Here is a 27,913-nt window from a genome sequence, read left to right as displayed (position 1 = left end):
GTTACAGTTTTGTGGAGAAAGTTATGATGAATGTAACCAACCGTCGAACCCACTACTCACATACGCTGAAAAAGAAGTTATCCAAGTGAGCATACGTGACAGGGACACACACCATTACCTTCGAGCTGATCTGACCGAGCACCTATGGTTTTATCGTGAACAAGGAGGAGACGACGAAGACGACAAGTGATTTTTTCAGTGACATTGTATTTTTTTTTTATTTAAATTATGACATTGTATTTTTTATTTAAATTATGGCATTTTAATTTTAATTTTATTTAAATTATGAGTTCTAAATTAATATATCAAAATTAAATAATGTTTAAATTTAAATACAAAAATAATTAGGTAATGATGATAAAGGCTTTAAACCATTGCATGCAAGTTAAAGAAAGAGACTTTAAAGCCCCCTGTGTGACGTGGTGGTGAGGTGACACTGAGGTGACGTAATAAAGCCCCTATAGGCTTTATACCTAGCCTTATGTTAGTGTTGACCAGAGGGCCATTCTTGTCCTTTCACTCCAAACATAACCTATCTTCCGTCATTAGCCCTGAATTTCACCTACCCATCAAACTACAACAGTCTACTTTCCCAAAAACCCTCCTGGAGGATCCAACTCCGCCGATACCACCTCCGATCCACTGCACCACCACGATCACCTACACCACATGCACTACCACGACCACCTGCACCACCACCGTGACACCACCCACCAAAACTAGCCTTCCCCGCGTACTTTACCGAACCCACCCCGTACATCCTAACAACTAGGATTTAGTCCGCGCTTTGCGGCGGTATCGTAGAAGGATGTTGGCGATGATGTATTTGTTATTTGGTATATTGATAGATTAATCTTAGACCATTTAGCCTCAATCTAAACGAAAATAAAATAAGCAAGCAACACGGTGTTAAAAGTTAGCTTTAACTATTATAGATTGACTAAAAAAGAGAATTAAAATTTGTTACATGGCATATTGAAGTGTTAATATAGACCATGCACCATGCAGGCTTTGATCTAAATTGTGTTGCGGCGAGGATGCGGTGAGAGTTCGATCAATATCGCACACTATGAAAAAGGATAAAGAAAATAAAAGTCGTAACATTAATTAAAATAATATATACATGTGTTCGGTTTATTGTAGCTGCGGCTCGGCTCTAAACATTGAAACGTAACTACGCAAAAGTACATTGTAATTTGAACAAATCTTGATCATACACCGATATCAACCACATGAAAAAAATTCACATCAAAATTTTAATAAAAAATAAACATAGAGGTTTAACACAAAAATAATATACAAATAATATGTGTATAATAAAACATTATGAAAATATTACTAAAATATTAATATAGGGTGCAGATACAATGGGAAGTTTATTTGGCTAAGAAGGCTAGGAAGTGATCTTGACCATCCATTTACTTAATCAAGGGCTAAGATTAAATGATGGAAATTAAAGAGAAGAAAAGAGGTGCGCGAGTTTGTTTAGGGGCATTCTAGTCAATCCAAGGCAATAGTTTATCTCTCCACCAATTCCCCCCATTTTTTAAACGTTAATAACTCTTTCATACGACATTATTTTTTTATAAAAATTGCACCAAAAAAACGAGCGTTTTTTTATCTTTAAAACGAGTACACTATTGCTATATTTTCGAAAAAAAATTTAAAACCCAATTGCGTAAAACGCAATGGAAAAAACCCAGTTGCGTAAAATGCAATAGAAAAAAAACCTAAAAAATGACATTTTTCTAAAACGCAATGCACCAAAAACACAAAGAAATGTCTTATTTGTAAAACGCAATGGCCAGAAAACACAAAGAAATGTGTTATTTCTAAAACGCAATAGCCTAAAAACTCAAAAGAAAGTGTAGTTTCTAAAACGCAATGGACTGAAAACACATAAAAATGTGTTTTTACCTAAAACGCAATGCACCAAAAACACAAAACATGTCTTATTTCTAAAACGCAATGGCCAGAAAACACTTAAAATGTCTGTTTTCTAAAACGCAATGGACTGAAAACACATAAACATATGTTTTACCTAAAACGCAATGCACTAAAAACACAAAGAAATGTCTTATTTATAAAACGCAATGGCCAGAAAACCCTTAAAAATGTCTCATTTCTAAAACGCAATGGCCTAAAAATACAAAAGAAAGTGTTCTCTGTAAAACGCAATGGACTGAAAACACCTAAAAATGTGTTTTACCTAAAACGCAATGACTAAAAACACTTCAAAAATGTGTTTTTCTAAAACGCAATGACCAGAAAACGCATAAAAATGTCTTAGTTTTAAAAGGCAATGGCATAAAAACACCAAAGAAAGTGTTCTCTCTAAAACGCATTGAACCAGGACAATAGTTGTATGTGAATTGTCTGAACCAAGAATGCAGTGCTAAAACGCAATGGCAGCTCAACCCCAGCCAGGGGCTCTGCCCCTTGGACCCCGCCAGGGGCTGCCGCCCCCGGACCCCGCCAAGATCGTAAAACGCAATGACTAAATCAAAAACCCAGATCGTGAAAATAAAATTAAAGAATTTCTTACATGGATCGAAGCCGATTTCTTCATCGATTGACGAAATTTGAATGATAGAAACACTTATCAGCGATTGAATCGAACAGATCGAGTGATTATCTTCAAACTCACGGGAAAAACGAGATTTTGAATGAAATTAAACTGGGTTTTCTTCAAAAAAAAGCTGAAGAACACGTTGATCGGGTGTTTGAATCATTGATTGATGACGAAAATCGCATTATAATGTAGTAATTATTGAGATAGTAAGTGAAGAAAAGGTTGGAGATGGTGGGTTTTGAAAATAGTGGGTTTTGAAGTAACTGGGGAGAAGAAGGAAGAAGAAAGGATGTGAATGACTAAAATACCCTTTCTCTTTATTTTAAAATTTGGCACATTTCATAATCCTATTGCTTCCTATAAATTCTAGCCAAAATAAACTTGCTATTTGATTTTTTCCCTATTAATATAAAACTAATATTTCAAACGCAAATTGTGAATTTCACAATTCAAAAAGTTAGTAATGAAATGGCCCGACTACTTTTGGTTATTTTGGGGCGTTTTAGAATAGTGGTACGTTTAAGTTATTACACAAAGCTCATCTTATGGATTACAGTGGCTCGTCTAGTTTTGATTTATTGTGTATAACAAGTTTTAAGATACCCTTATTGTAATACGTTTTTGTTGTTGTTATACAATTACCCTTTCCTATTATAATGGTGTTTTTAAGTGAAAAATCAAGAATTGAACACGGAGGCTTCAAGGATTTGAAGATAAAACATGGATATGATACTTTGAAAGCATTTAATCAAAATCAAGAATTGAATATGAGGTTTCAAGGTAAAATATGGACCCATGAATAAAAAAACACACAAAAGCATTCAAGAGATGAGACATTTGAAGTGGAAAGTAGAAAGGTGGTCAAGTCAACATATGAAGAATGGAAAGAAGACTTCTAGAAAGGTCAGTCAACTCATCCTTATTCCTTAGAACCGGTCCTTCATTTCTTTCCCATGACATTGAATCAATGTTTATGTGTTCTTTCTTTTCTTTTAGAATAATATGATGCAAAGAAATAATTTACTTTTCAAAAAGTACGAAAGGATAAAAGGTTCAGATATCATACCTTACACGTTGCTACTAAACATGTCTTACAAAGATTTTTCTAGTGTAAATTCACTCTGTTCTAGTTGGCAATTTAAAATACATATATAATTACACTATATATAAACTATTAATATTAATCTTTACTATATTCATATACACTGTTTCATATTATAATCTCATTATCTATATAACAATATTCTAGACTTGTATTCGTACTTTGTTATTAATCAAAATTCTACTTGACCAATAAATATATTTTTTTCTTTTAATTATTTTAGTCCGATTTAATTTAATAACTCAACATGTTTTAATTTTGTAATTTATAGATATGCTGAACCTAATTCTTCTTCAATGAATACTTGTTAAGCCGGGGAGACTTTTTACTACAATTAGTTTATAGATATGTTGAACCTAATTCTTCTTCAATGTTCCAAAGCATACGCAACATTATATCTATTCAGTGGTTACATTACTATTATAAGAAATAATTATATATAAAAACTCAATAATTTCACAAACATAGAAGTTCATGATAGTAATGCACATATAATAAGACTAAATTTCTATTAACTGGCTTGGAGAGCTCAAACCCTTTTAATCTTCATGAAGGAGTCTCGTAGCGTCTAAAAACGCAAACGAAATTATACTTGTCATGTTTAACTTGATTAGTAATACTATAATAGATGTATAAGTTGTGTAATTTGGTTTGGTTGGAGTGGTACGGTGCTATCCCTCTCCTTAGGCTACTCGGTGTGGAGAAGTTAAGTCCTTAGAGGATGCCCCTCCACGTCAGCGCCACATCAACATCCAAGAAGGATGCCCCTCCAAGGATGGACAAAGGGAAATGGGTGATGAACCTAAATATATGTATATGTGTGTTGTATGTATATGTATGTGTGAGAAGGGGAAGGCTGGACTGGCCAGGACCGTCCCCACACCGAGTAGCCTTATATCTCTCTATCTCTTGACTTTCTATGTTTTTTGTCTAGCATCTTGTTAGTCCTCTGTGATATCATTGACACTTTAAGAAAAAAACAACCTTAAAACTATAATTCACATCTAAACTAAATTAATCTCCATACCATTAATTAACATATAAATACGATTTAACTTTTCTTTGTTTTTATTGGCTGTTGGCTTGTGATGTATGAAGGTGATTGGTTCAATTTTCTTTTAATTTTTTTTCGTCCTTTCTTTCAGGGGCGGACCTAATGTAGGTTGGGGCGTAGCACGGGCTACGGCTCAACTTTTTTCCGGTAGTGTAAAATTTTATTTTTTTTTCGATTTTTATACTAAGGACACCCCTCAACAAGTACTAGGACACCCCTGAAAAAAAAATTTATAAACTGAAATCAAGCCCAAATAATACTGATAATATTAGCCCAAAAAAACAAATGATAGCCCAATAGTAATTAGCCCAAATAACCAAATAATAACCCAATAGTGTATTAGATTGTTGTGCTAATTGTGATTGTGAGTTGTGAGTATTCTTTATTTCTTTTCTTCTTGAGTTCTTGAATTGTTTAATTTCGATCTAAAAGTTAAAAATAAACCTAGTCCAATCTAATATCTAAAAACTTATTGCCAATATTAATTCATAAAGCCTAGCCCAAATGTGATATTCTCAATATTGATTCGTTAACCTAAATACTAATAACTTAAAAAAAAACTAGTTTATAAAATTTAATTCGGTAAGACCACCCGTAGTGGGGCATTATTTTTGAAAAAAATCCAAAAAAACGTCCCCCTCCCCATTACATAGGGCGTTATGGGGCAGTTTTTTTGAAAAAAAAAAATTGGCTTGGCATTTTTAAAACCACGCCTAAAAGAGATTGTGATGGGTTGACTGGGTTTGACTGGCCAATGAGAAACTAGCTTGCTTTTTTTTTTTTATAAAAAAGCCTAAAAGGGATTATTGGGCATTATTCCCACTACGCCACTTTTGCAATAATGCCCCGTGTGCTGACTGGACTGCCACGTGTCGGATAATGCCCCATGGTGGAGGCATTATTTTTCTTAACCACTACACATGGTCTAAGGCCTAAGGGCCTTTTTTTGGCTCACCCAGGGCACTTGAATTTTCAGGATCAGCCCCGCCCCGTAATGCAGGTAAAAAAAATTATGTTATATAAATGTATCGTAAAAAAATTTAGGATACCCCTGAATATTTCTTCTAGTTCCGCCACTGCTTTCTTTGGTATATACCCAGATTACACACCGCCCATATGACATTTTTATTTTTATTTTTAAAAATTATTATTTATCAGATTACACACCGTCCATATGACATTTTTATCATACTCCAAAATTACTTTTAAGTAGGTTATGCAAAAATATTAATGTGTAAGTCTCAATCAAATTTATGCAAAAATATTAGTGTGCAAGTCTCAATCAAATTTTAAAAAAAAATATTTAAGACATATAAAATCTTATTTTAGGCATTGACGTATGAAAATAATATTGATCTCGTATAAATATGATCCTCCGCCGTCGTCAAGTTCTTCTCACGCGGCTTTTCTCCGACTTTTTCTCCGGTCCTTTGTTCCCCCGCCTCTATAATTCATGCAAAAACCTCTTCCTTCCTTCCTTCATTTCACACCTACTACATACATATTTATGAATCATCCATCATAACCCTCTTACTTAATTTTTTTATCGTACAAACAAACAAACAAACAAACAAACAAACAAACGAAAGACAAAACATGTTGCGAAAATGTGTTAATCCGTTTGGGAAAAGCCTGGATGGTGATCAACTGTTATGGCATACCGATTTGAAGCCACACGCCTCAGGCGACTTCTCCATCGCAGTTGTTCAAGCCAATTCTAACCTTGAAGACCAAAGTCAGGTGCTCACGTCTCCATCAGCTACATATGTTGGAGTCTTTGACGGACATGGTGGCCCTGAAGCTTCTCGCTTCGTTAACGGCCATCTTTTCCGTTGGATTGATAGTAAGTTTGCTTAAATTTTCTTTCCCTTCATTGAAGAAAATATTTTGTGATTCATAAACTACGTCCTGCTCTGATAATTAATTTTTAATTTATTATTAATTTTAGATATTGTGTTATATCATTTCCGGGATTAATTTGTAATTTATTATTATTTTTCATGAATTCTTATAGAATTTAATATCGTGTTTAAAATAATTACTTATTTGCTGTTCAAAAAAAAGGTTACTAACAATCAGTATTCCCGAGCCCAACCGGGTTTTCTTCCTACCGTGCGTTACGGAGAGTTCTGCTCTTGTGGTGGCATAACGTCTGTCAAGTGGTAGCCGGCGGTATGGTTTTCGGGGGAACGCCCAAAAAAGCCAAACTTTGAAGCCAGCATGGACCCGATTAAGACAACATAGTCTGGCTAAAGTGGGGCAATACGAGGCTCTCCGATTTGGAGAGTGTGGTAACCTTACACATGAAGTTCACCGTTCAAAAAAAAAAAAATCAGTAGTGACAAGTTCAATCAGTAGATATCTGTAACTACAGTGGCGTCACAATTCTGTCGAAAACAACCAGTAATTTGTCCGAAACAAACACCTGGGACGACTTTAGAATTGTGGTTTGGGCGCAAGGGGCCGGACTGTGGAGGTTTCCGAGTGCCTGGGCAGGGCGTGCGGCGATGTCTAGTTTAATTTTGTTTTTTTATTTAATAAGGAATATACAGACCAATTATTTAACTCCCCCTTATTATTCCTTTTTTGATTTCACATTCCCACAACACATTTTTTAGTGTAAAAGTTGAAACCTCAGTCCCTACTCAGGGTACTATGTTTTTTTTTTTTTTTTTTTTTTTAAATTTCACATTCATCAGTCTTACAACAGTTTTTCGGTATTTGGTCGCTAAAGTGGACTGTGATCCATCGCTAACAGTTTTTCGGTATGTGGCACTTGAGAGTACTCACTAACAAAAATGCGATCGCATTTTCCATGGTAACAATCATTACTGACAGATAATCCCGGATATGGTTGTGGATGAAACTACTTTATTTTTGTAGGGTATTCATATCTGGTTCATCTTTTGTAGAATATGCAACACAGGAAGGACGAATGTCAACCAACGTTATCAAGAAGGCGTTCAGTGCCACTGAAGAGGGTTTCCTTCGAGTTGTGAAGAACTCGATACAAATCAGACCACAGATCGCCCAAGTTGGATCATGTTGTCTTGTTGGTGTTATTTCAAATGGTGAGTTATATGTTGCAAACCTCGGTGACTCAAGAGTGGTTCTTGGCAAGAAAGTTTCAGATAAAGGAAAAACAAGAGTCGTTGCAGAGCGATTATCGAGTGATCATAATGTTTCTCTAGTAGAAGTGAGGAAGGAGGTTGAAGCACAACATCCTGGTGATTCACATATTGTCGTTTATTGTCATGGAGGTTGGAGAATCAAGGGTATAATTCAGGTACAACGTTGTTTTCTTTTTTCCATGTTAGTAATAACTTATGATCCATGCATGTGAGTTTCCTGAATTTTTTGATTTCTAGGTGGTTTAGTACAAATCATAAGTGTTAATACGAGGTTTTCGAACTTGTTTTGGTTTCTAAGGAGTTTACTAGTCAAAGGAGCATACTCATATTTTTTTTAAGCTTTGCATGTAATGTCAAGGTATTCGAGGTGTTCCTTTGCTACGTGAATATCCGGTGTCAGATTTCTTTTAGAGTTTGCTAATGGGAAGCGAACTCCCTAAAACCAAAACACTTCAACCTCTTAGAAACACTTATCATTTTGCCGAAACACCTATAAATAAAAAAATCTAGCCTGCTCTATTCAAGATCTTGGTTGCTAGCAGTGGCGGAAATTGAACATTTTAAATTGAGTGGGAGGGGGGGGGGGTATATGTTTAGTTGGGGATTTTGGATTAGGAGGGGCCCAAATTAGATAATAACTTTCAAAGCTAATGGGCTAAAATATACACTTCTAAGGATAAAACTAGGGTGGGCCAGAGACCCCTTACGGCCCTAAGGAAGCTCTGCCTAGCTAGTTGATCAAACTGTGCATGACCCAACCCGACACGACCCATTAGATGCCTGATATGTTTCTTATCTTTTAGGTTTCAAGATCTATAGGTGACTTCTTTCTGAAGAAACCAGAATTCAACAGGGATCAATTCCTTATGCAATATGGAAATCAAGTTCCTCTAAAAAGACCTGCTTTGACCGCGGAACCTTCCATCATTTCCAGAAAGCTTAGACCTCAAGATTTGTTTCTGATATTTGCTTCAGATGGGCTTTGGGATCACCTAACTGATGAAGAAGCAGTAGATATCGTGCGCATTCATCCAAGACGGGTACGTAAATAAGTTGTGCCAGAAGTAGAGGTCGCAAAATGGGTTGGTTGGTTTGTTTGACCCAAAACCCTTTTTGTTTAATTATATTTATAAAACAATTAACGTGTCAAATATGATTACCAAAAAGTTATAATATTACTTTAATAAGTATGTAAAAGTTTAAAATATAATTACATATATACATTAAAATTACACTTTTTGACTAATTTAGACTGATAAGTCTTGTTTGGATGGTGTGCAGGGAATAGCTAAAAGATTAGTGGGAACTGCCCTTGACAAGGCTACAAAGAAGAGGGAACTGAGATACAATGACATCAAGAAAATCGAGAAGGGCGTTAGACGTCGCATCCACGATGATATCACGGTCATAGTAATCTATCTTGATCAACAAAAAAAGTTGGCCAATGGTACTAAGTTGGGCTGCACAAGTCCCCCTGTTGATATTTTCTCATGTAAGGATGATAAAAAGACCCATTTGGTTCAACACACATGATAAAAACCTGAACCTATTTTGACCTGTTAAAAATATGCAAGATTGTTTGGTTCTTTTAACTTGTAACATCATAGTGATTGGTTGGTTCATTGCTAATCCAATGGTGTAAGATTTGAAAAGTGGTGAACATCTCTTGTGTTTGTATATACTATCATCTCATGCTGTATTTGTATCATCTCTTCAATCATTCTCGTGATTCTCCTGCATATCTACCGCGAAAGAAACAACGCGGCTAAGTGAATGATCATTGAATAGCTAAAAGGAAGCTAACGCAAATACCGTGACGAATGCCATTGCTATGGTATATATATGCATACATTATGATAATACAACATAACACATTACATTATCATGGTAACACATTGCAGATTATTTAGTTTATATTTCTTAACTAGCATGTCTGATATCAGTTTGGATTTCTGAACTCAGATTAACATATCAGAATAACAGTTTGGATTTCAGATCTCATATCAACATACCCGATTAACAGTTCAGATTTATCGAATTTTAGATTCTTATTTAAGACAAAATTGCACATTCAAATTTACCAAATGCCCGATGAGCAAGATTATATGATACACTAACATTAGTAACCATGGTGTACCGAGAGCGTTGGCATACACTCACCATCCACTAGATACAAAAATAATATTGGGATCGATCCATATGCCTGCTACCATATATACAACTAAGTGCTTCTCCGAGCACATAGAGGTTCAGATAAAATAGAGATGTTCTGGTCTAATCACACTGCCACGGATCGTGCCATGCCAGCGATGCTGCAATGACAAGTCTATGGAACTCTATAGAAAGCGTGATTGGCACCAGAAGTCAGATTACATAACATTAGAGATAAGATAAACTAACTAGTTAAGTAAACCTAAGTAATAAACATGTAAAAAGAAAGTTCAATCAAATACATCAGTTGGTTTTATGAAGCAAGAAGGTGTTCACGTCGTGTTTTTTGTTACCATCATCGATCGGTTGGTTTTAAGGAGCATGAGGCTACTCAAGTCGTGTTTTTCATCTGGTTCGGTTTCGAGTCAAATGGTTCACAAAAACAATGGTAGTTATATATTAAAGTTAGCATGATTCTGAAGATAAATGTATGTTAGGGGTAGGGGTGGTCATCACTAATTACTCACAACTTCCAATCAAGTTCCGTCATGTCATCAACCATTATTCCATCAGTAGTGATGGATTTTAGTGGAAACGCCCATCACTTCACAACCTCTTTTTTATTTTTAAATTATAAATTAACAATAAAACAATTAAATTATAAATTATAAATTTCATTTAAATTAAAAGATACTAGTTCAATTAAACGTACTAGAAATATTTTAGACTACAATAAAAAATAAAAACATACATAAAGAAACTCTACTCCTCGTCCGAATTAGGAAATTCCAAACCTAAAGAACGTACCTACTAGTTCAATTAAATCGTATCTCAACCGAAAGTGAATTTCTTCATCACGCAAGTCTTGTTGGATATTTTCGAGAACGTGAACTTGTGCAGGAGGATTTGGTACTCAATCTGGAGATATTGCACGTCCGTCTTGTTTGATTAGCATATTGTGCAATATGATACATGCGTATACTATGCTATGTATTGATTTCTTATTCATTGCACGAACCAGTCGGCTTAGTATGCCCCATCTACCCTTTAAAACACCAAAAGCCCTCTCAACATCTTTTCTTGCCGATTCTTGCAACTTTTTGAACGCCTTTTCTTTAGCCTCGAGAGGAAATGAAGGAACTTTCACAAAAACAGACCATGATGGGTAGATACCATCCACAAGAAGAAAGCCTCGTCTGTAATATCGTCCGTTAACATAGAATGGACAGAAGGGTGCGGTACCATCCGTTACGGTTTGGAATAACGGCGACGTGTGCAAAACATTGATGTCGTTGTTTGAACATGGAAACCAAAATATGAATGCTAAAACCATAAATCATTCGACGTCACCGCTTCAAGTATGATGGTTGGTCGTTTGACGTCACCCATAACATACGCCCCTCGCCACTCTCTTGGACAATTTCTCCACTCGATATGTGTACAATCGATGCTACCGAGCATCCCTGGAAAATGCCATCTAGCCTCATGTGCGGCGTAAATACGTGAGATGTCGTGTCTCGTCGGTTTACGTAAAAACTTACGCCTCTCGGATTCGGTTAAGCAAACCCAAAGTCACAAAAAGCTGCATAGTGCTCACTCGGATATGAGCATATCCTTCCTTTCGGCTTAGCGCATCCGCCACTACATTGGCTTTTCCGGGTGATAATGAATTTCACTATCTTAGTCCTTAACTGTTTCTAGCCAACATCGCCGTCTCATGTTTAACTCCTTTTGGTCAAAGAAGTATTTCAAACTTTATTATCGGTGAAAATTGTACACTTCACCCCATACAAATAATGCCTCCATATCTTTAAGGCAAAAACCACTGTCCCTAACTCAAGGTCATAAGTCAGGTACTTAGTTTCATAACTTTCAATTGCCTCGAGGCATAGTCAATCATCTTGACTGTAACACCCTGATTTTTCGTAACTTTCCCTGTTTAGAAAGCATGTCTTGTATTTCCATTTTTGGAAGCTCGTTTCCTTTGTAATCGTATTTAGTTTCAAGCTATATTGTAAATCCGAGACTTTGATCGTAATGAAATGAATCTTTTATACGAAATATACATCGTTTATACATCATTACACATTGATACATACATTAGTTTGATACATGGTTCATAATTATCATAAACATAAGTTTAACTCGTAAACAACGATCATGTATTCGTAATTCGTAAAAGTTTCATACATGCAAAACACTTGATTATTCGATTACGAGACTTACACTTGTTTGATACGTCCTTATACGTGACACAAACTTGTTGTTACTTGTCACATGTTTCTTTTACATTAAAACATATTTACTTCTCATAATGTTCATACTTTAAATCATGTTTAATTCACTTTCTAGGCCTTGATAACATGTTACATGCACACTAGACATTAGGTAACATGTTAATTATATAAAATACACCTCAAATACATGTCTTATTGTTTAAAAAAAAGAAAGAGGTTGTCCAGCCAGCGATCGGACTTAACAGCCCACTTAAGTTCTTTTGTTTTGAGTTATTCAACCCACTAAACACATCCAAAGCCCAACCCATTGAAACCCTAAACCCTTCCATATATAAGGAACACTTCCCCATCCTTTTTCTCACTTTTTGCAACACTTAAACACTCTCAAACACTCCCTAAACACAGTTGAGTTTCAACAACAACATCAGAAACTTCCAGCCCTTTTCAAGTGAGTTTAACTCACTTCTTCTATTTCTTCTTGTTTCTTTCTTCTAAAACACTTGGATAACCTCTAGGAAGGTTTTCACAAGTTTGCTTGGGCAAACTAAGGTGAAACCTCACCATTTTTGAGGTCCAAAGTGCGTATAAAATTCTGCTCATTTTTATCTTTTTAAATCTTCATATTTTGATAGAAAACTTGATGGAATCTTGTTCCCACCAGGCTCACAACTTAGTCTATGGTTATGGGTTTGTGTTTAGGGGATTTCCATCAAAGTTTTGGGTTTAAAAACCCATTGAAATTCTATTTATACTTGTTAAATTAAGCTTGAATTAGTTAGTTTCACTTCCTTAAACATTCATGACCCTCCGAATCATCACTTTGATGATTATGTGTAGTGGTGAATCCTTATTATTCATGACCCTCCGAATCATCCTTGTGGTGCTTTGTGTAGTGGTGAATCCTTGATGTTCATGACCCTCAGAATCATCCTTATGATGGTTTGTGTAGTGGTGAATTTACAAGAGGTTAAACCTCCATACTTGACATACATGATAATCTATGTTTGGACTTAGTTTTAGGATGTATTATTACATAAAGGACCTGGGCACTTTGGGGTATTTTTTTGGGTCTTGAGGTCTCGCACACAACATCAAGTATCTTCTTGTCTCAAGCTAATTATGCATATGATATTTTAGCTCGTGCAAGCCTATTAGATGCCAATCCAATTGCAACACCGTTGTCAACATCCGAACCATTCACTTCCAAAGGAATGTCGTTTCATGATCCTACCCTCTATCGATCTCTTGTTGGTGCTCTCCAATATGTAACTATTACAAGACCCGATCTCTCGTATGCCGTTAATCAAGCTAGTTAATATTTACATTCTCCAACAATCTCTCACTTTCAGTCTGTCAAAAGGATTCTTCTATATGTAAAGGGTACATTATATTATGGTCTCACATTTGACTTACCTCTTACCACCAATTTAGTGGGTTATTCAGATGCGGATTGGGTTCGGTGCATTGAAACTCGCCGTTCTGCATACGGTTACTCAATCTATTTAGGTGGAAACCATGTGTCTTGGAGTGCTAAGAAACAACCCACCGTCTCCAGGTCTAGCTGCGAATCTGAATACAGGGCAATGGCAAATACGGCAGCTGAGATTGTATGGCTCACTCACCTTCTTCGTGAACTTCAAGCCCTTCCACCAGACCGACCCACGTTGCTTTGTGACAACAAAAGCGCGATCTTCTTAAGTCAGAATCTAGTCGCTCACAAAAGGGCTAAACACATTGACATTGATTATTACTTTGTTCGGGAATTGGTTACCTCTAGTTAACTCCATACAAAATTTGTTCCTTCCAATCTTCAGGTTGCGGATATATTTACAAAAAGTCTCCCCAAACCTCTTTTGAACGCTTCCGCAACATGCTTCGAGTTGGACCACCACATGTTCGATTGACGGGGGGTAATAGGCTACCGTAATTTTAGTTAATATTTATTGTATTTAATTGTGATTATACGTAAATTAGTGCTAGCCATTTATAGGTGAGATATTCTCTCCTCTATCACAGGAGAAATCTCGTGTATATATGTGGGTGTAATTCTTGTTAATATTCATTCAAACAAAGGCCTTTCAATAACCATAACCGACGGTTAATGGGCTGGTTCCGTTTAAGTTTGGTTAACTTTCCAATGTATTTTTATAATTGTGATCTTTGTTCCAGCTGAAAATGGTTTGGTTATGGCGTTCCAAGCTGAAATATGTAGATTTTAAGCTCGGTTATGGTGTTCCAAGCTTTGTTATGGACAATTGAAACATTAATTCAAATGTTCATAGATGGGCATGGAGTTATAGAAGATGGAAAAGCACATACATACAAGGTGTGGTTTGACTTAGGATAAAGTCGGCTAACGAATCCACATTAACCGTAACCTTAACCGAATGGTCAGTTAATCAGATTCACCAATGTATAACTAATTGGTTTTGTGAGTTATGCTTAATTTTGGCCGACGGTTCGATTTTCAGTTATAGTTTGTTTTTTCACACCTGTAATAAATGACATATGCCTTTAACACACTTGAATTTTTATTTAACAAAATTATTCTCTAACAACTTTGATTCATGAACTAATAAACACTTTGAGTAAAATGCCAAAATCGTCTCTAAGATTTGATCATATTTGCTTATTCCATCTAAAATGATTTTTTTGTGCGTTTGAGTTATTCGGATTTGCTTTTTATTGCCATTTTCATCCAAATCACTAACGTAGTTTATTTTTCCTATTAAGGTGAAGGACATTTTTGTCCTTCTAGAAGGAACAAACATTTTACTCAAAAACTTAATATTGAGTTGTGTTTAGTTTTTTCCATGACTTTATTTTTGGGGTTTTCTTTTTCTGTTGTTATAGCAAGTGACAATGCTATAATGAATTGAACAGAACCGGACCAAGTTGACAGAATTCCCGTCGTATAGTGTGGGAAACCCCTCTAATTTGATTTTATTTTATATTGTCTTGTATTTAGAATCCGTTAGATTTTTTTTCCTTTTGGTTTTGAGATATGCATCGAGGATATGAAGGAGTTGGTTATGAGTGGCCGACCTAAAATTCTTTTTACCGGTGTGACTTTTCAAAAAAGTTAGATGAGCTCGTGCCAAGAGTGCTAAGTATGTAATAACATGAAAAAAATGTATCACACATTGTATAAGCATTAGAAAATAATCCCTAAGTGTCCATGGTTTTATAGTCTAGTGACATCTAGGGGTGTGATAAGACTTTGAGACGAATAAGTTCTGGGTTCGATTCTCACAAGAGGGTTTTTTTTTTCCAAATTATTGGGTTTCATCCTGAATTGATGTATAGGCATTATGCTTAGTTGGAGATGGATATGATCGGGTGGTTCCGCTGGTGGCACGATAATACTCTAGTGATCCGTTAGTAATCCAAATTTAGCGTTAAAAAAAGTCTCAAGTGCTTTATAGATAAGTTTGCGGCCGTTATTACAATGATGATTGTTATTGCAATATATTAGCAAATTTACTTATCTTATCATTAGTTGATTAATGTGCTATTTACTTATTGGGCTCCTCTAGAACATGTAATTACTATTTTTTTTTTTTTTGAAAGGCTAACTAAATCACTGGATAAGCATTCTGGGATAGCCTCAATCAAGCAAATGCATCCCCTCCTCCATAACGGCCAGAGTTGGATGCATACCCGAGCCACCAAGCCACTAGTTCCGGGGAAAACCCACCCGCCCGAAGGCCTACTGCGGTAAAACCCGGTTCGGCTCGGTTTCGAACTGCCGACCTACAGAGAGGCCTAGTTCTAAACTTCATTGCCACCACCAATGTCCTTCAAAGTGATTGATGCTGGTGGGAGTAGAACCTGGGACCTCAAGGAAAGAAACCAAGTGACTAACCACTCTAATTTATATTTTTTAGGGTACCCACACGCGAAACAATGACTCCCTCTAGGACATGGATTTTGTACAATTCCCCACCCACCCATTCTATAAGACGCACGTACTTGTGTGTGTTATGATTCTAGGCTCCAATATATTCACTGAATCGATCAGTAATAAAAAATATAAAAAACTAGATGAGCTAGCAAGCATTCACACTGAAACATTACTTTTTTTTTTTTTTTATTATTAAAATGGACACATTTTCATTACATTAACTCAAACCCACACAAAAGTCATATAAACTAAACCATGTAGGCTTTTATATTGAGATCTCGTTCTAACTCACACATTCGTTTTTTGTCCATCAGAACCCATGCTTCCACCCCGTCACCTTCTTCATCGTCCATCATGACTACAGTTTGTGGGGTTTTCATATCCGTTATACTTCGCCAAACAGGCTTACCCCAACCAAAATCAGTAGTGTAGAATGAGAATTTGCACCATGAAGTAAAAACGTACGCGTTTACATCAGAATTACCAGTTATACTTTTAAGACGCTCCGAAAAAGGTTTTGATAAAAAATCATAATCTTTCTCAGGATGTGATAAAGCTCTAGCATAACCACTTGTTGTTTTGTTAGTTGAGTCATGTAATAGCTTAACTATTAAAGGAAGATCGACCATGTTGTCTCCTTCGCTAACCTTAATTTGCGCATTAGCGAAAGTAACAAAGTTACCACAAAAGTTTTCGGGTGCCTTAGGAACGAGTACATTCCTCAAGTTAACTACTTGGCTAACGAAAGATACCTTCGATTCTCCATTTGCTTTATCTATGTCAACCAAGGCCTTCCATAATAGTGCCACAATAAGTTGTACCTTTGAAGGCCTATGCTTTATATTATTATCCTCACTCATGACTTTTTCTCTTAACTTTGTTATTGCATACCCTTTAAATGAAAATACTCGCATAACCGAGTTATTCACCGAAGGAGATCTTTCAAAAGCTTCATCAGTAAGTTGTTGATCGGGTTTTGGGAAACGATCAGCCAAAGCGAAGAGAGGAGAATATTTTGCTACTTCTAACTCATTGCCTGTTTTTCGGCTTCTAGTGGCCCAATTATTAATGAATGTGCAAAAGGCGGCCATATCTCCAAATTTATGTGAAATGCACATACCTATGGCAACTCCACCACAGTCGAAAGTCGTGACTTTAACGGATAACAAGGGGTCGTCAACTTCACCGGCCTTTCTAATGTCACACGGGAGAAAAGCTTGTAGCATATCCGATTTTAACTCCCACTTAAGGTGTAGAAATTCCGAGAGTTGGAAATTTGCTTTGGCTTGAATGTATAGCGCGCCTTGATCATTACAATCGATGAACGAACTGTGACGTGTATATCTCCCGGCCAGTGGGTAAAACTCGGTTAAAGTTTTTGATAATGAAATCTCTAAATGGTTAAATATGTTGGTTTGTACGTCATTTGGTTCCTTATGTGATGTAGAGTAGTAGAGAATTAAAGGCACATTCTCATTCCCGGATTTGTCATCAAAGAAAGAGATGTGGAAGTTACGAAGGGTTGATGGAGTTGGTGTTGAAGGTTTCACAAGCTTTGAGACATTCACATTTATCTCCATTTTTTCTTGCTTAACCTCTTGGCATATAAAGCTTATATAGAGCAAAACTGTTTAAAGTGATCGTTGTTCATCTATGACTACATTAATGATATCAAACTAATCCCTAAACATTGCCCACACTTTGGTTTTATGAAAAAGCGAGAAACGATTAGTTATTTTTTTTAATAACAAGAGTAAACTGCCAAAATGGTCCATGAGATTTGGTCACTTTTATTACTTTAGTGCAAAACTCAAACCTTTTGAATCTAGATCCACGTGGTTTCAATTTTGTTGTTATTTTCTAATCAGATTTTTCATTTAACATCCAGCTTTTTTGTCTTTTTCCTCCCTTTTAATGAAGGGCAAAATGGTCAGATTTTTTAATTTGTTATAATAAAACGTTAAAAGACCATTTTACCCTTTATTAAAAGAGAGGAAAAGATAAAAAGCTGGATGTTAACCTGAAAATATGATGAGATTTTGATTTTGAATGAAAATGATAACAAAACTGAAACCACAGAGACTCATATTAAAAAGGTTTGAGTTTTGGAATAAAGTAGCAAAAGTAACCAAACTCATAGACCATTTTGGCAGATTATTCTAATAACAAGTAGTTTACATTTAAATACCACCTAATCTTTTACTTATAAAAATTTGAACACTCATTACTTTTGTTGGTGGCAAGAGCCGTGACACTAAACCATTAGGTGATGAGTACGAAAAATTGTTTGACATTGACAATTGATGACGGGGGTAGCTCAAACCTTAATAAACTGATTAGAGACACAACAGCTTAAAAGGTTCGGAAATGGTCCAACGGTCATGAACAGTAAAAAGACAAGTCAGAGCCTTGTCACATCACCCTTTGCGTGTGAAACCTCCTGCCCAGCCGCAACCAGACCATGTGGGAGAGCACACCTTTTTGTCCGCAGGTCCAAACCCTTCAACCCCAAAAAAGGGTAAGCCCCTCACTGCAAGCCAGGTTCATTAGTTAAAGATTTCTCCTTTGAGAAACCCCTTCCCCTATAAATTGCAGCCCATGCCATTCATTCTGGAATCAGCAGAAAACTATCTCAATTCTCTGATTCTCCTTCTCCCTCTCGAGAACAAGCTTCATGCTTGCTTCTCTTCCTCTTCTCCCATGAGAACTTGCTTCTTATAAGTTCTATTCTTCACACTAAATAATTCATCTTCTCCAACGATTGCTTTCTAGGCTGATTTCTAATCAGTTCAGGATCTAAGGAGAATAACAACAATACTCGTGAACCTCTCTCCACGTCTTGCAAATGTGGGGGGACCCCACGACCTGCGTTAGGCTAACTGAAACCTTGAACCCTTTTACCCGGAGATATTGCTACAGGCCTTGGTCTTGTATTTGTTGCAACAATAAGTTGGCGCCCACCGTGGGGCTACGCCGCTTACTTTATCTTAAAGACCAGTTGTGTAGCTCCATTTTCTCTTTCATCATGTCTGAAAGCGAGTCTCTCGGTTAGATAAATCAGGTGCCTAACAACACCGATCTAACACCAAATTCGGGTCGGAACTCACCGGTCCTATCTACACCTCTTTCTACTCCCGGAAGTACTCCACCGGGATATGTTCCCGGAGTTCACTTCTTTTCAAACACAAACCCATCTCGGTCAGGGGTTGCACCTACTCAAATCGATGTAATGCATACACCGGAACGCATAGATCTAACCCTGAGGGAGTAGCTAGAAATTTCTTACAACTGAGATTTCTTCTCAACTAGCATGTGAGCTTAGAAAGGGAAAAAAAGGTGAGAATAAGACTAAATTATGAGGATTCTGAACCCCCATTATCACATGGCCCTCCATCTCTTCCTTTTAGCAGCTCACGTTCAGCCACATCTTACCTTGAAGCTGCTCCTAGTGTGACAGACCAACCACTCAAGCCCTTTAGCTTTTGGGGAGGCCAAGTCCAACCGCTTTTCCCTTATTTACCTCCCAACCCGTTACAACCGGTGCACCTATGGGGCATAAAACCACTCTTGATCAATTATGGCAGTCACCAGCTTCAAGTGTTCCCCCCTCCCATTGCTACTTCGTGAAAACAAGTTATGGCTACCCTGCCTTTGGCTCGAGGTGCGGTCATGAGCACATCCATGGGTACGCCTTATACAGTAAGCCTTTAAGGCTTTAACGTTATGACACAGATAATGGCATCTTTTATTAGTACCATCAGAAAGGCTTTAAGGATTTAACCATATGCCCTAGCTGATGACACAAATGATGGCACAATTTCCTTTGCAACACGTGAAAGCTGGATGATGACACAGAAAGCCTTCAAGGCTTTAACTCTAACTTCATCAACTAAGTGCCAACCACTCACCAGGGTACCTCAAACGGTAACCTAGCTTCAAGGGTAGTAGAAGACCTCTCAAAACCCTACAAGCCCAACAAACTTGTCTTGCTTCTCCCAACAAATCGTTGATTACGAGTTTCAAACCCAGATAAAGATGCCATCACGGTACTAAAGACTACCTCCAAATCTTCGCCGGGACTGCAAGAATTGAAAAATGACCCAACTCCGAATGTTATCTCATGTTCATGCAAACCCTTGAAGGGTCTTCACGCATATGGTTCAATGACCTTCCTGGACGAAGCGGTCAGACCTTTGACGATCTTAGCAAAAGTTCCCTATAACAACAGAGGCATGTCAATGACGCCACGGTAATCTTCCAGACCAAACAACGTGATGATGAAAGTCTCAGAGACTTCATCGAAAGTTACAAGAAGGAAGGTTTAACTTACGCCGATGAAAAGATTAGGGTTGCAGGGTTCATGAATGCTATTGTAGGATCGTTTTCAGACCCGAACGAGTCGATCAGAAGAGTTTTACTCAGTTTGAACGGCGGAAACAGACAAACTGAGGTCAATTCAGCACACAAATCACTTTAAACTGTCGATTTTATTGATATAAAGTTGTTTTACAAGATGACGACACTTAGGCAGCACTTCGTTGCTCTGACCGGAAACAACTATATGATTTCGCTTGAATGACACCTATTTATAGGAGATCAGATTCCGCTTGAACATGTACATGTTCATTTCAAGCAGAATCAATACAATTAAATTCAAGCGAAATCTGTAAGCTAGACTCGAGCGAACTCAGAATGATTATGATTTCGCTTGAAATGACATGATGTCATTTCAAGCGGAATCAACCCTAATAACCACTTTCTTGATTTCAAAGCCCTAAGCTATCTAGTTCTATACAAGACTCGATACAAGACGAAGTCGACAGACGGATGCACCAACAAACCACCCCTCGGATGTTGACGGAGTATTCAGTGTCGAGTCTTCGGTTGTCAAACCTTCAGTCTTTAACAGTCTGCTTGCTCTCTCCAAAGTATTCTTCATTGCAAGCATCCTCACTCAATCTCTATTTTCTTTCTTCTATCTTCAGAATCTCGATCTGACTTTCTACACTTTTACACTCCCTCTCGATGTCTTCAGACTCCCCCTCTCAATTTGCTGGGATCGTAGTCTGGAAATCACCATCTTCAGGTATTGAAACCTATCATTTCCTACACAGACTCTACCAAAACCATAAGTTTCTCAAAGTTTAAAGCTTTAAAATTTAGAAACAATTTGCAGGAAACATTCAAAATGATTTATTTTCTGAAAACATTTGTAAAATTCAATCATTTTCACACAATCTTTATCCAAACCTGTTCATCATGTTTAGCACTTGGAATTTTGAAAATCAGCTTTTCAACATCAGTTGTCTGAAAATCTTTTTGACTTTTTCAAAATTTACGCTAAAACGCACTTAAAATCTTTTTGGAATTTTCGATAAAGAAATACAGTAAAGAAATATTTACAGACAATCTTTTTGTGAGTTTGTGCAAGAGGATCATATCAGTTTTTAAGATAAATCACTAACACTGTTAAGCTAGATTTCATTTTAAGTTCTAAACAATTCACCTAGATTGTCAGTATTCTGGTCCACTTAAATTTTCACACAAATTTACTGTTCTGAGATACGAGATTAATGTCTTAAGGACTTAAACTTATTCGCGTGTCCCACACTTGAATATACTCCCGTATCCAGATCCTAATATTCAGTCATTGTAGGATCGTGTACGGACCCAAACGAGTCGTTCAGAGGAGTTTTGATCAGTTTCAGAGGCGGAAACTAAGAAACTGACTTTGAAACAGCTAGCAATTCAGTTTAAACTCACTTCCGATTGATATATAACAGATTACATGCAAAAGAAAACCGGCAGCACCTCGGTATCCAAGTTCACCACTGATCCAAGTGATTACGCTTGAAAGGTATTTATAGGGTTATGATTCCGCTTGAAATGGTCCAGAAACAATTGGAGCGGAATATTACTGTTGTGATTCCGCTTGAAAATGACAATTGTCATTTCAAGCGGAATAACCTCATTCAAGTGAAATTAGCATTTAACAATCCTAAAACTTGTATTTTCTCGTACAATGTGCCCTGATCTAACCTATCTAGTCTAAGACTCGATACAAGACGAAGTCGACAGATGCATGCACTAACAGACTCCCCCTCAGATGTTGACGAGTCTTTCGTGTCGAGTCTTTAAGTCTTCAATCTTGATCAGTCTCTAGGCTTTACTCTTTCTATCATCATCAACAGACTCCCCCTAACAATGTGCTGGCACTCCTTAAGTTCATCAGCATCATCTGCTTCAGGATCGTGGTCTGACTCTCATTCTTCATTCAGAATCTTCAGGTATCAGAACCTGACTCTTCAAACACAAGCTTTTTCAGAATCGATTAACCTGGTTCTTATCCAGCTCAGCATCAGGAACTAGTCAATCCTTCACATCCTGTACCCAACAATAAATTTTACAATTTTAAACATTTTAAACATTTACATGTATGCACCAACTCAAACTCTCCCTCAAATCAACCAGGAAGATTTATCAATTATAATCCTGATGAACCACTTGTAGATTTGATTAAAATACATTTGATTAAGAACATATTCCCCCTCACAAAATGGTCATCCTGTTTAGCACTTGGAATTTTGAAAATCAGCTCTCCAACACCAGTTGTCGAAAATCTTTCTGAATTTTTCAAACTTTATGCTAAAACACACTAAAAATCTTTTTGGTTTTGAAAGAAGAGAAATGTAATTCAATAAAAGAAAATATTTACATACATTATTTTTGTGAGTTTGTGTAAGAGGATCATATCAGTTTATGAAACATATCACTAACACCGTTAAGCTTCAATTCATTTTAAGTTCTAAACAATTCACTTAGATTGTCAGTATACTGGTCCACTTAAATTTTCACACAAAGTTCAATTGTTCCGAGATATGAGATTAATGTCTTAAGAACTTAAACTTATTCGCGTGTCCCACCACTATTTGAATATACTCCCGTATCCAGATCCCAATATTCAGTCTTACAGGTGAGTATACCTAGATGATATCTGTAAAGGGGTTAGATGCGAAACCGTGAGAGCTCAGGTCAGAATTTCCATTCAGCAGAGAGGTGACGGCTCGACTTTAGGTGTGTCCCCTTTAGAGGATCTTTTCTTCAACAGCAATGATTATCAATTTTATTGTTTCATCATTTTGCTGAGGGCGATGCTGTATTACAAGCATTTGCAGAAAGTATCATCCAGGGACTAGGTCAGAATTTCCATTCAGCAGAAGTCTCGGGATAATACCCCAGATATCACTGCGTATAAAGACCTAATATCTCAGAAAAAAGGGACCTTTCAAACAAGATTTCGGGGGTTACCCATATATCCAAGAAGTTGTTCCCCACGAATTAAGCAAGTTTGAATTTTTAGGTTTATATCTCGTCACAATCTACTAAGTGTGTAAAAACCTCCTGGCATATCCGCAGTGAGATTGTTTATCACATTTTTACTTTCCAATTCTTTAGCATGTCGTGACAATCCACTGATGTACTATCATTTCCTCTTTTCCACAACAAAACTCATTTTGATTTTATCATGTTTTTGGCTTTTTCAAATTTTCTAATGTTTTTTGATTTCCTGAAATTTTTACTCCCCCTAAAATGAAAACACATTTAACAAAATTTGACACTAAACTTAGCTCTTGACCCACTTAGTAGAAAGAAATTTGAAAACAGATGTAACAACTCTCATTAAAATCCATAATTAGGATGATAATTAGTCAATAAGAAAACCCTAATTGAGACACCCAAGTAATTCTGCACTAACCCTAAAATTTTCAGAACAATTGGAATTAGGATCAGGACCCCTAAAACTCAGGGGGGTTAAACCCTAGTGATAATTATCTTTAAAATACGTTGTCCAATTTGAAATTCGTTTTCATGTTGAGTCATGCAAGCTAGTCTCGAACCCAGCTAGCCTATATAATTAGACTGCATCCCTTACGGACCGTAAGGGAAAATGCCATACGGTCCGTAAGCCTGTCCAAAAATCAGTATAAATAGCAGACATTGGGACTTGCTTTCTGTTGTTAATTCGACGAAGAAATTCGTTGTGTAGAGTACGTTATAAGTAGAAACAGTCCCAAAACACACACTAATATCGAATTGCTGCCGCAAAACAGGGTAATCACTCGATCGCTATTACGATTCATTTTCCGACTGATCAATATATCCAATGGATGTTTAAGTGCCACCCACATAGGGTTATACTTTGTCGTTCGTCGTTAACTCGATGGATCTTTAAGTATTGCACTTTGTCGTTCGTTGTGAGAATTTGATCTCGTGAGTTATCGTAAATGCTGTATTGATCACTAACCCGGTTTTGTATGCATTATTATTTAAATTAGGTTAACAAGGCTAATCCGTATTCTGTCCGTGTTAAATCTGCAAGGTGAGTTATTCTTTTTTTTATCAAATGTTTTACAATACTCCAAATTATTTTCAGAATTATAAATTACAGTGATTAAGTTTATGTAATCACCAAATTACAGCCAGTATGTGGGGTATTGTGCACACTACTACTTTTTTAATCACATTAGGTGGGCGAACCTAAAATTAAGTGATATACGTCATTCATTGGGGCAGCCAATGGTGATATGACCACAGTCACAGATCCGGTCGAGTGACAAATACTGTGGGTAGTTGGTAGATATCAGAAACATATGTAAAAACTCTTAATACTGTAAATTATAATAAAAGAGTCATTTTAGTAAACTGAATGATTCACTCAGTATTTCCCGCTGACAAAACCTTTTTCAAACATGTTTCAGGTGATCTATTGTAATTCAGGAAAAGTGCTGGGGAGCATTTCAAGCTTAAGAAAGTGGCTCATTATAAATAGAGAAATATGTTTTCTAAAAATATAGATTTATCAGTAAAATTATGTTATTGTAAATTACCGGGATTTTATCCCGAATTGTGAAATAAAATAATAGGGAAAAGTTTTTAGCTTTACAACGATCCTGATGATAAACTTCCGCTGTTAAACTCAATTAAATAAATATCACGGGATTTCTGTCCCGCGGCTCCTGAAACGGGTCAAACTGGGTCGGGGGCCGTGACAGAAATGAGGTGGTATCAGAGCCACTGAGTTAAGTTAATTAAGTATTTAGAGATACTTAATTTTTCCTGATTACTATTATGTGATTATGTGTTTTATAAACTGACTATGTGTTAGTTACAGTATGGGTAAGCAAAAGCTGCAAGATATCTATCTTAAATTAGATAGGTCAGTCTATGAAGAGGGAAGTTCATCCCAAAACAAATCTTCAAAACTCCTTACAATTCCTGAAGAAGGAATATTTGTGCGAAAAGCACAATATGAGAAACCGCTTTCTCCTAGAAAAAGGAGTATGATTATTAAGAAAAGTAAAGAGCAAATCCGAGAAAAGAGGATAAAAAAGGAAACCCAGGAATTAATCAATAAATCACCTTGGGAAGACAAGCTAGATGAGAAATGGGCAAATTTGTATATGCTAGCCACAGTAGCAGAACATGCAAATCTTTAAAAACCCTAAGTTTAGTAATAGTACTTCCCAGTAAATAAATAAATAAATCCGAGTATGTTCTTTCCTGTTATTTTGTACAAATAGTGTGCAATAAAACTTCAATGTTTATTTGTTAAACTTTGTTCCAAAGTTTTAACTTAGTATTTTTGTGCATTTTGCATATATGCTACACAGCATGAATGAGATATCTGAAGCCTTTCAGAACCTCGATCTTTACCCGGTGAATGTAGAAGTTTCCAAAGATTTCACTGGATACTTTGCTGATGTGGAACAATCTGTAGAATTCAATGCTCCACCTTTGACAAAGCCAAAATGAAAGAAAAGAAAGAATTATGTATGGGGTAGTCGTATCCGTAGGAAAAAGTCAGCCACAAAACTTCCTAAAATAAACAACCCTTTAGAAAAAGGAAAAGAAATTGTAATCAAAGAAAGTATTAAACAGCAAGAGATGGAAACTGAAGTCAAGAAAGACTCTAGGCAAATGGAAAAACAGTTTGAGGAATATTCTAAGGAAATAGAAATGGAAGTAGGACAAGGTTCTAGACCAACTCAGATAGAAATTGGAGAGAGCTCCAACCAAAACCAGGGAATAACTTTTCAGGAGGAAATAGATTTTCTATTGGCAAGCTGTGAGACTATTCAGCCTGTCAATACGAATGTTTTTACCTATCCTAGTGAAAATCCACTCCCTATGAATTTTGAACCAGCAATCCCGGAACCAATAGTCCACTCTCAACCTGTAGAAATGGACGAATGATTGGAAATTTCAAAATATTGTCAACGACCCTTATTCCTTTCTTCCACAATTCGATCCAGAACCCCTACCTAATCCACCAATGAGTAACGAAAATATGGCTGAACTTCGCCATTACGGTGAAGAATTAATGGATGCAGGAAATAGAATCAGGGAGATAGGGGGACAAATTGCCTGGAAGTATGATGAAAGGGAACTTCGTTTTTAGGACGACAAGTGGCGAGAGATAGGAGGGTGGTAAAACCATAGTTGTGTAATAGTAAAAGAAATAGTGAAATCAGTCTGTAACATAATTACGAATAAAATCTTGTAAAATATTGGTGTGTATTAATGCATACTATAACAGATATAAAATGGAATCGAGAAATCGATAATTTTGACTATATGTGGATTGTAAATTGTCTGATTATTTATGTGTAATTGCTATTTTTAAATACTAATAAAAATTATATATATATTATCAGATGGCAAATATTGGTAATGAACCGGTAAATGAGGTTAATCAGTCGGAGCAACATCCAGGAGATCAATATATGACTAGACAAGGTATTGAAAATATTGTTGCTCAAGGGATAGCCAATGCTATTCCAGCATTCGTTGCGGCTGTAAAAAGTCCAATTGAACCACAACATATCGTTCCTAGTAAACGTACTTCTGAAGATAACTTCAGTAACAGTATAAATGGGGGCAATAATCATGTTAATCATGATAATGAATCCCAGCACACGCCGCTCCCTAAGAAACTGAAAGCTGCAACACCTGGTTGCACTTTCAAAGAATTTCTTGCTTGTAAACCCACTTAATTTGCAGGCAATGAAGGGGCAACTGCATCACTGCGTTGGTTAGAGAAACCGAAGCAGTAATTGCAATAAGTAAGTGTGCCAAAGATGATCAGGTCATGTACGCATCAAATCTATTTAAAGAAGTAGCACTCGAATGGTGGAACACTGTGTTACAAGCTAAAGGAAGAAATAGGGCTTATGCTATGACTTGGGAAGAATTTAAGAATCTTGTAGAAAGAAAATTCTGTCCTGAGTATGAAAAGGAACAAATGGCAAATAAGTTCCTAACTCATCGGATGATAGGTGTGGATTGTCGTGGTTATACTTCGACATTCTTTGAATATGCTAGAGTGGTACCAACACTGGCTTCGCCAGAACCGGTACTCATTTCTCGCTATATTTGGGGATTAATTAGCGAAATTCGAAATATCGTTAAGGCTGCGAGACCTCGCACTATTGACGATGCTGTAGAATTAGCTAACACTCTGACCGATGAATTGATACGCACAAGAGATGAAGACAGGAAGAAGGAACTAGCTCAGAAAATTACCCAAGGATTTAGGGTGGGTAATAGTAGTTTCAAGAAAAGAGGTGCAGGGCAATCTTCAACTTTGCCATTCTGCAAAATTTGCAAAAAGAAACATTTTGGAAAATGTAATAAAATTTGCAATTTTTGCAAAACGATAGGACATCGTGAGGAAAACTGCAGAAAGAAATCCATAATTTGTT

At 36.6% G+C, this 27,913-nt stretch overlaps 2 protein-coding genes across 2 annotated transcripts; one reads left to right on the top strand and one right to left on the bottom strand.

Moving 5' to 3' along the window:
• Positions 1 to 6,062: 6,062 nt before the first annotated feature.
• Positions 6,063 to 9,567, top strand: LOC110929100 (probable protein phosphatase 2C 63). The gene is made up of 4 exons (XM_022172218.2): positions 6,063 to 6,571; positions 7,641 to 8,014; positions 8,663 to 8,899; positions 9,141 to 9,567. Exons 1-4 carry the CDS (start codon positions 6,325 to 6,327, stop codon positions 9,390 to 9,392), a joined length of 1,110 nt encoding a protein of 369 aa, XP_022027910.1. The 5' UTR covers positions 6,063 to 6,324; the 3' UTR covers positions 9,393 to 9,567.
• A 6,832-nt stretch (positions 9,568 to 16,399) lies between these two features.
• On the bottom strand, positions 16,400 to 17,731 carry LOC110931557 (pelargonidin 3-O-(6-caffeoylglucoside) 5-O-(6-O-malonylglucoside) 4'''-malonyltransferase-like). The gene has a single exon (XM_022174943.1). It carries the CDS (start codon positions 17,729 to 17,731, stop codon positions 16,400 to 16,402), a length of 1,332 nt encoding a protein of 443 aa, XP_022030635.1.
• Between the last annotated feature and the right edge of the window lie 10,182 nt (positions 17,732 to 27,913).

The sequence above is a fragment of the Helianthus annuus genome, chromosome 3 (genome assembly GCF_002127325.2).
Source record: "Helianthus annuus cultivar XRQ/B chromosome 3, HanXRQr2.0-SUNRISE, whole genome shotgun sequence".
NCBI lineage: Eukaryota > Viridiplantae > Streptophyta > Magnoliopsida > Asterales > Asteraceae > Helianthus > Helianthus annuus.
This window is presented reverse-complemented; position numbering and strand designations above follow the sequence as displayed.

Excerpts from the sequence above, each read along its gene's own strand:
- LOC110929100 (XM_022172218.2), top strand. The coding sequence starts at position 6,325 with ATGTTGCGAAAATGTGTTAATCCGTTTGGGAAAAGCCTGGATGGTGAT. Across the intron at positions 8,015-8,662 it reads GAATCAAGGGTATAATTCAG|GTTTCAAGATCTATAGGTGA; the intron begins GTACAACGTTGT and ends CTTATCTTTTAG. Across the intron at positions 8,900-9,140 it reads TGCGCATTCATCCAAGACGG|GGAATAGCTAAAAGATTAGT; the intron begins GTACGTAAATAA and ends GATGGTGTGCAG.
- LOC110931557 (XM_022174943.1), bottom strand. The coding sequence starts at position 17,731 with ATGGAGATAAATGTGAATGTCTCAAAGCTTGTGAAACCTTCAACACCA.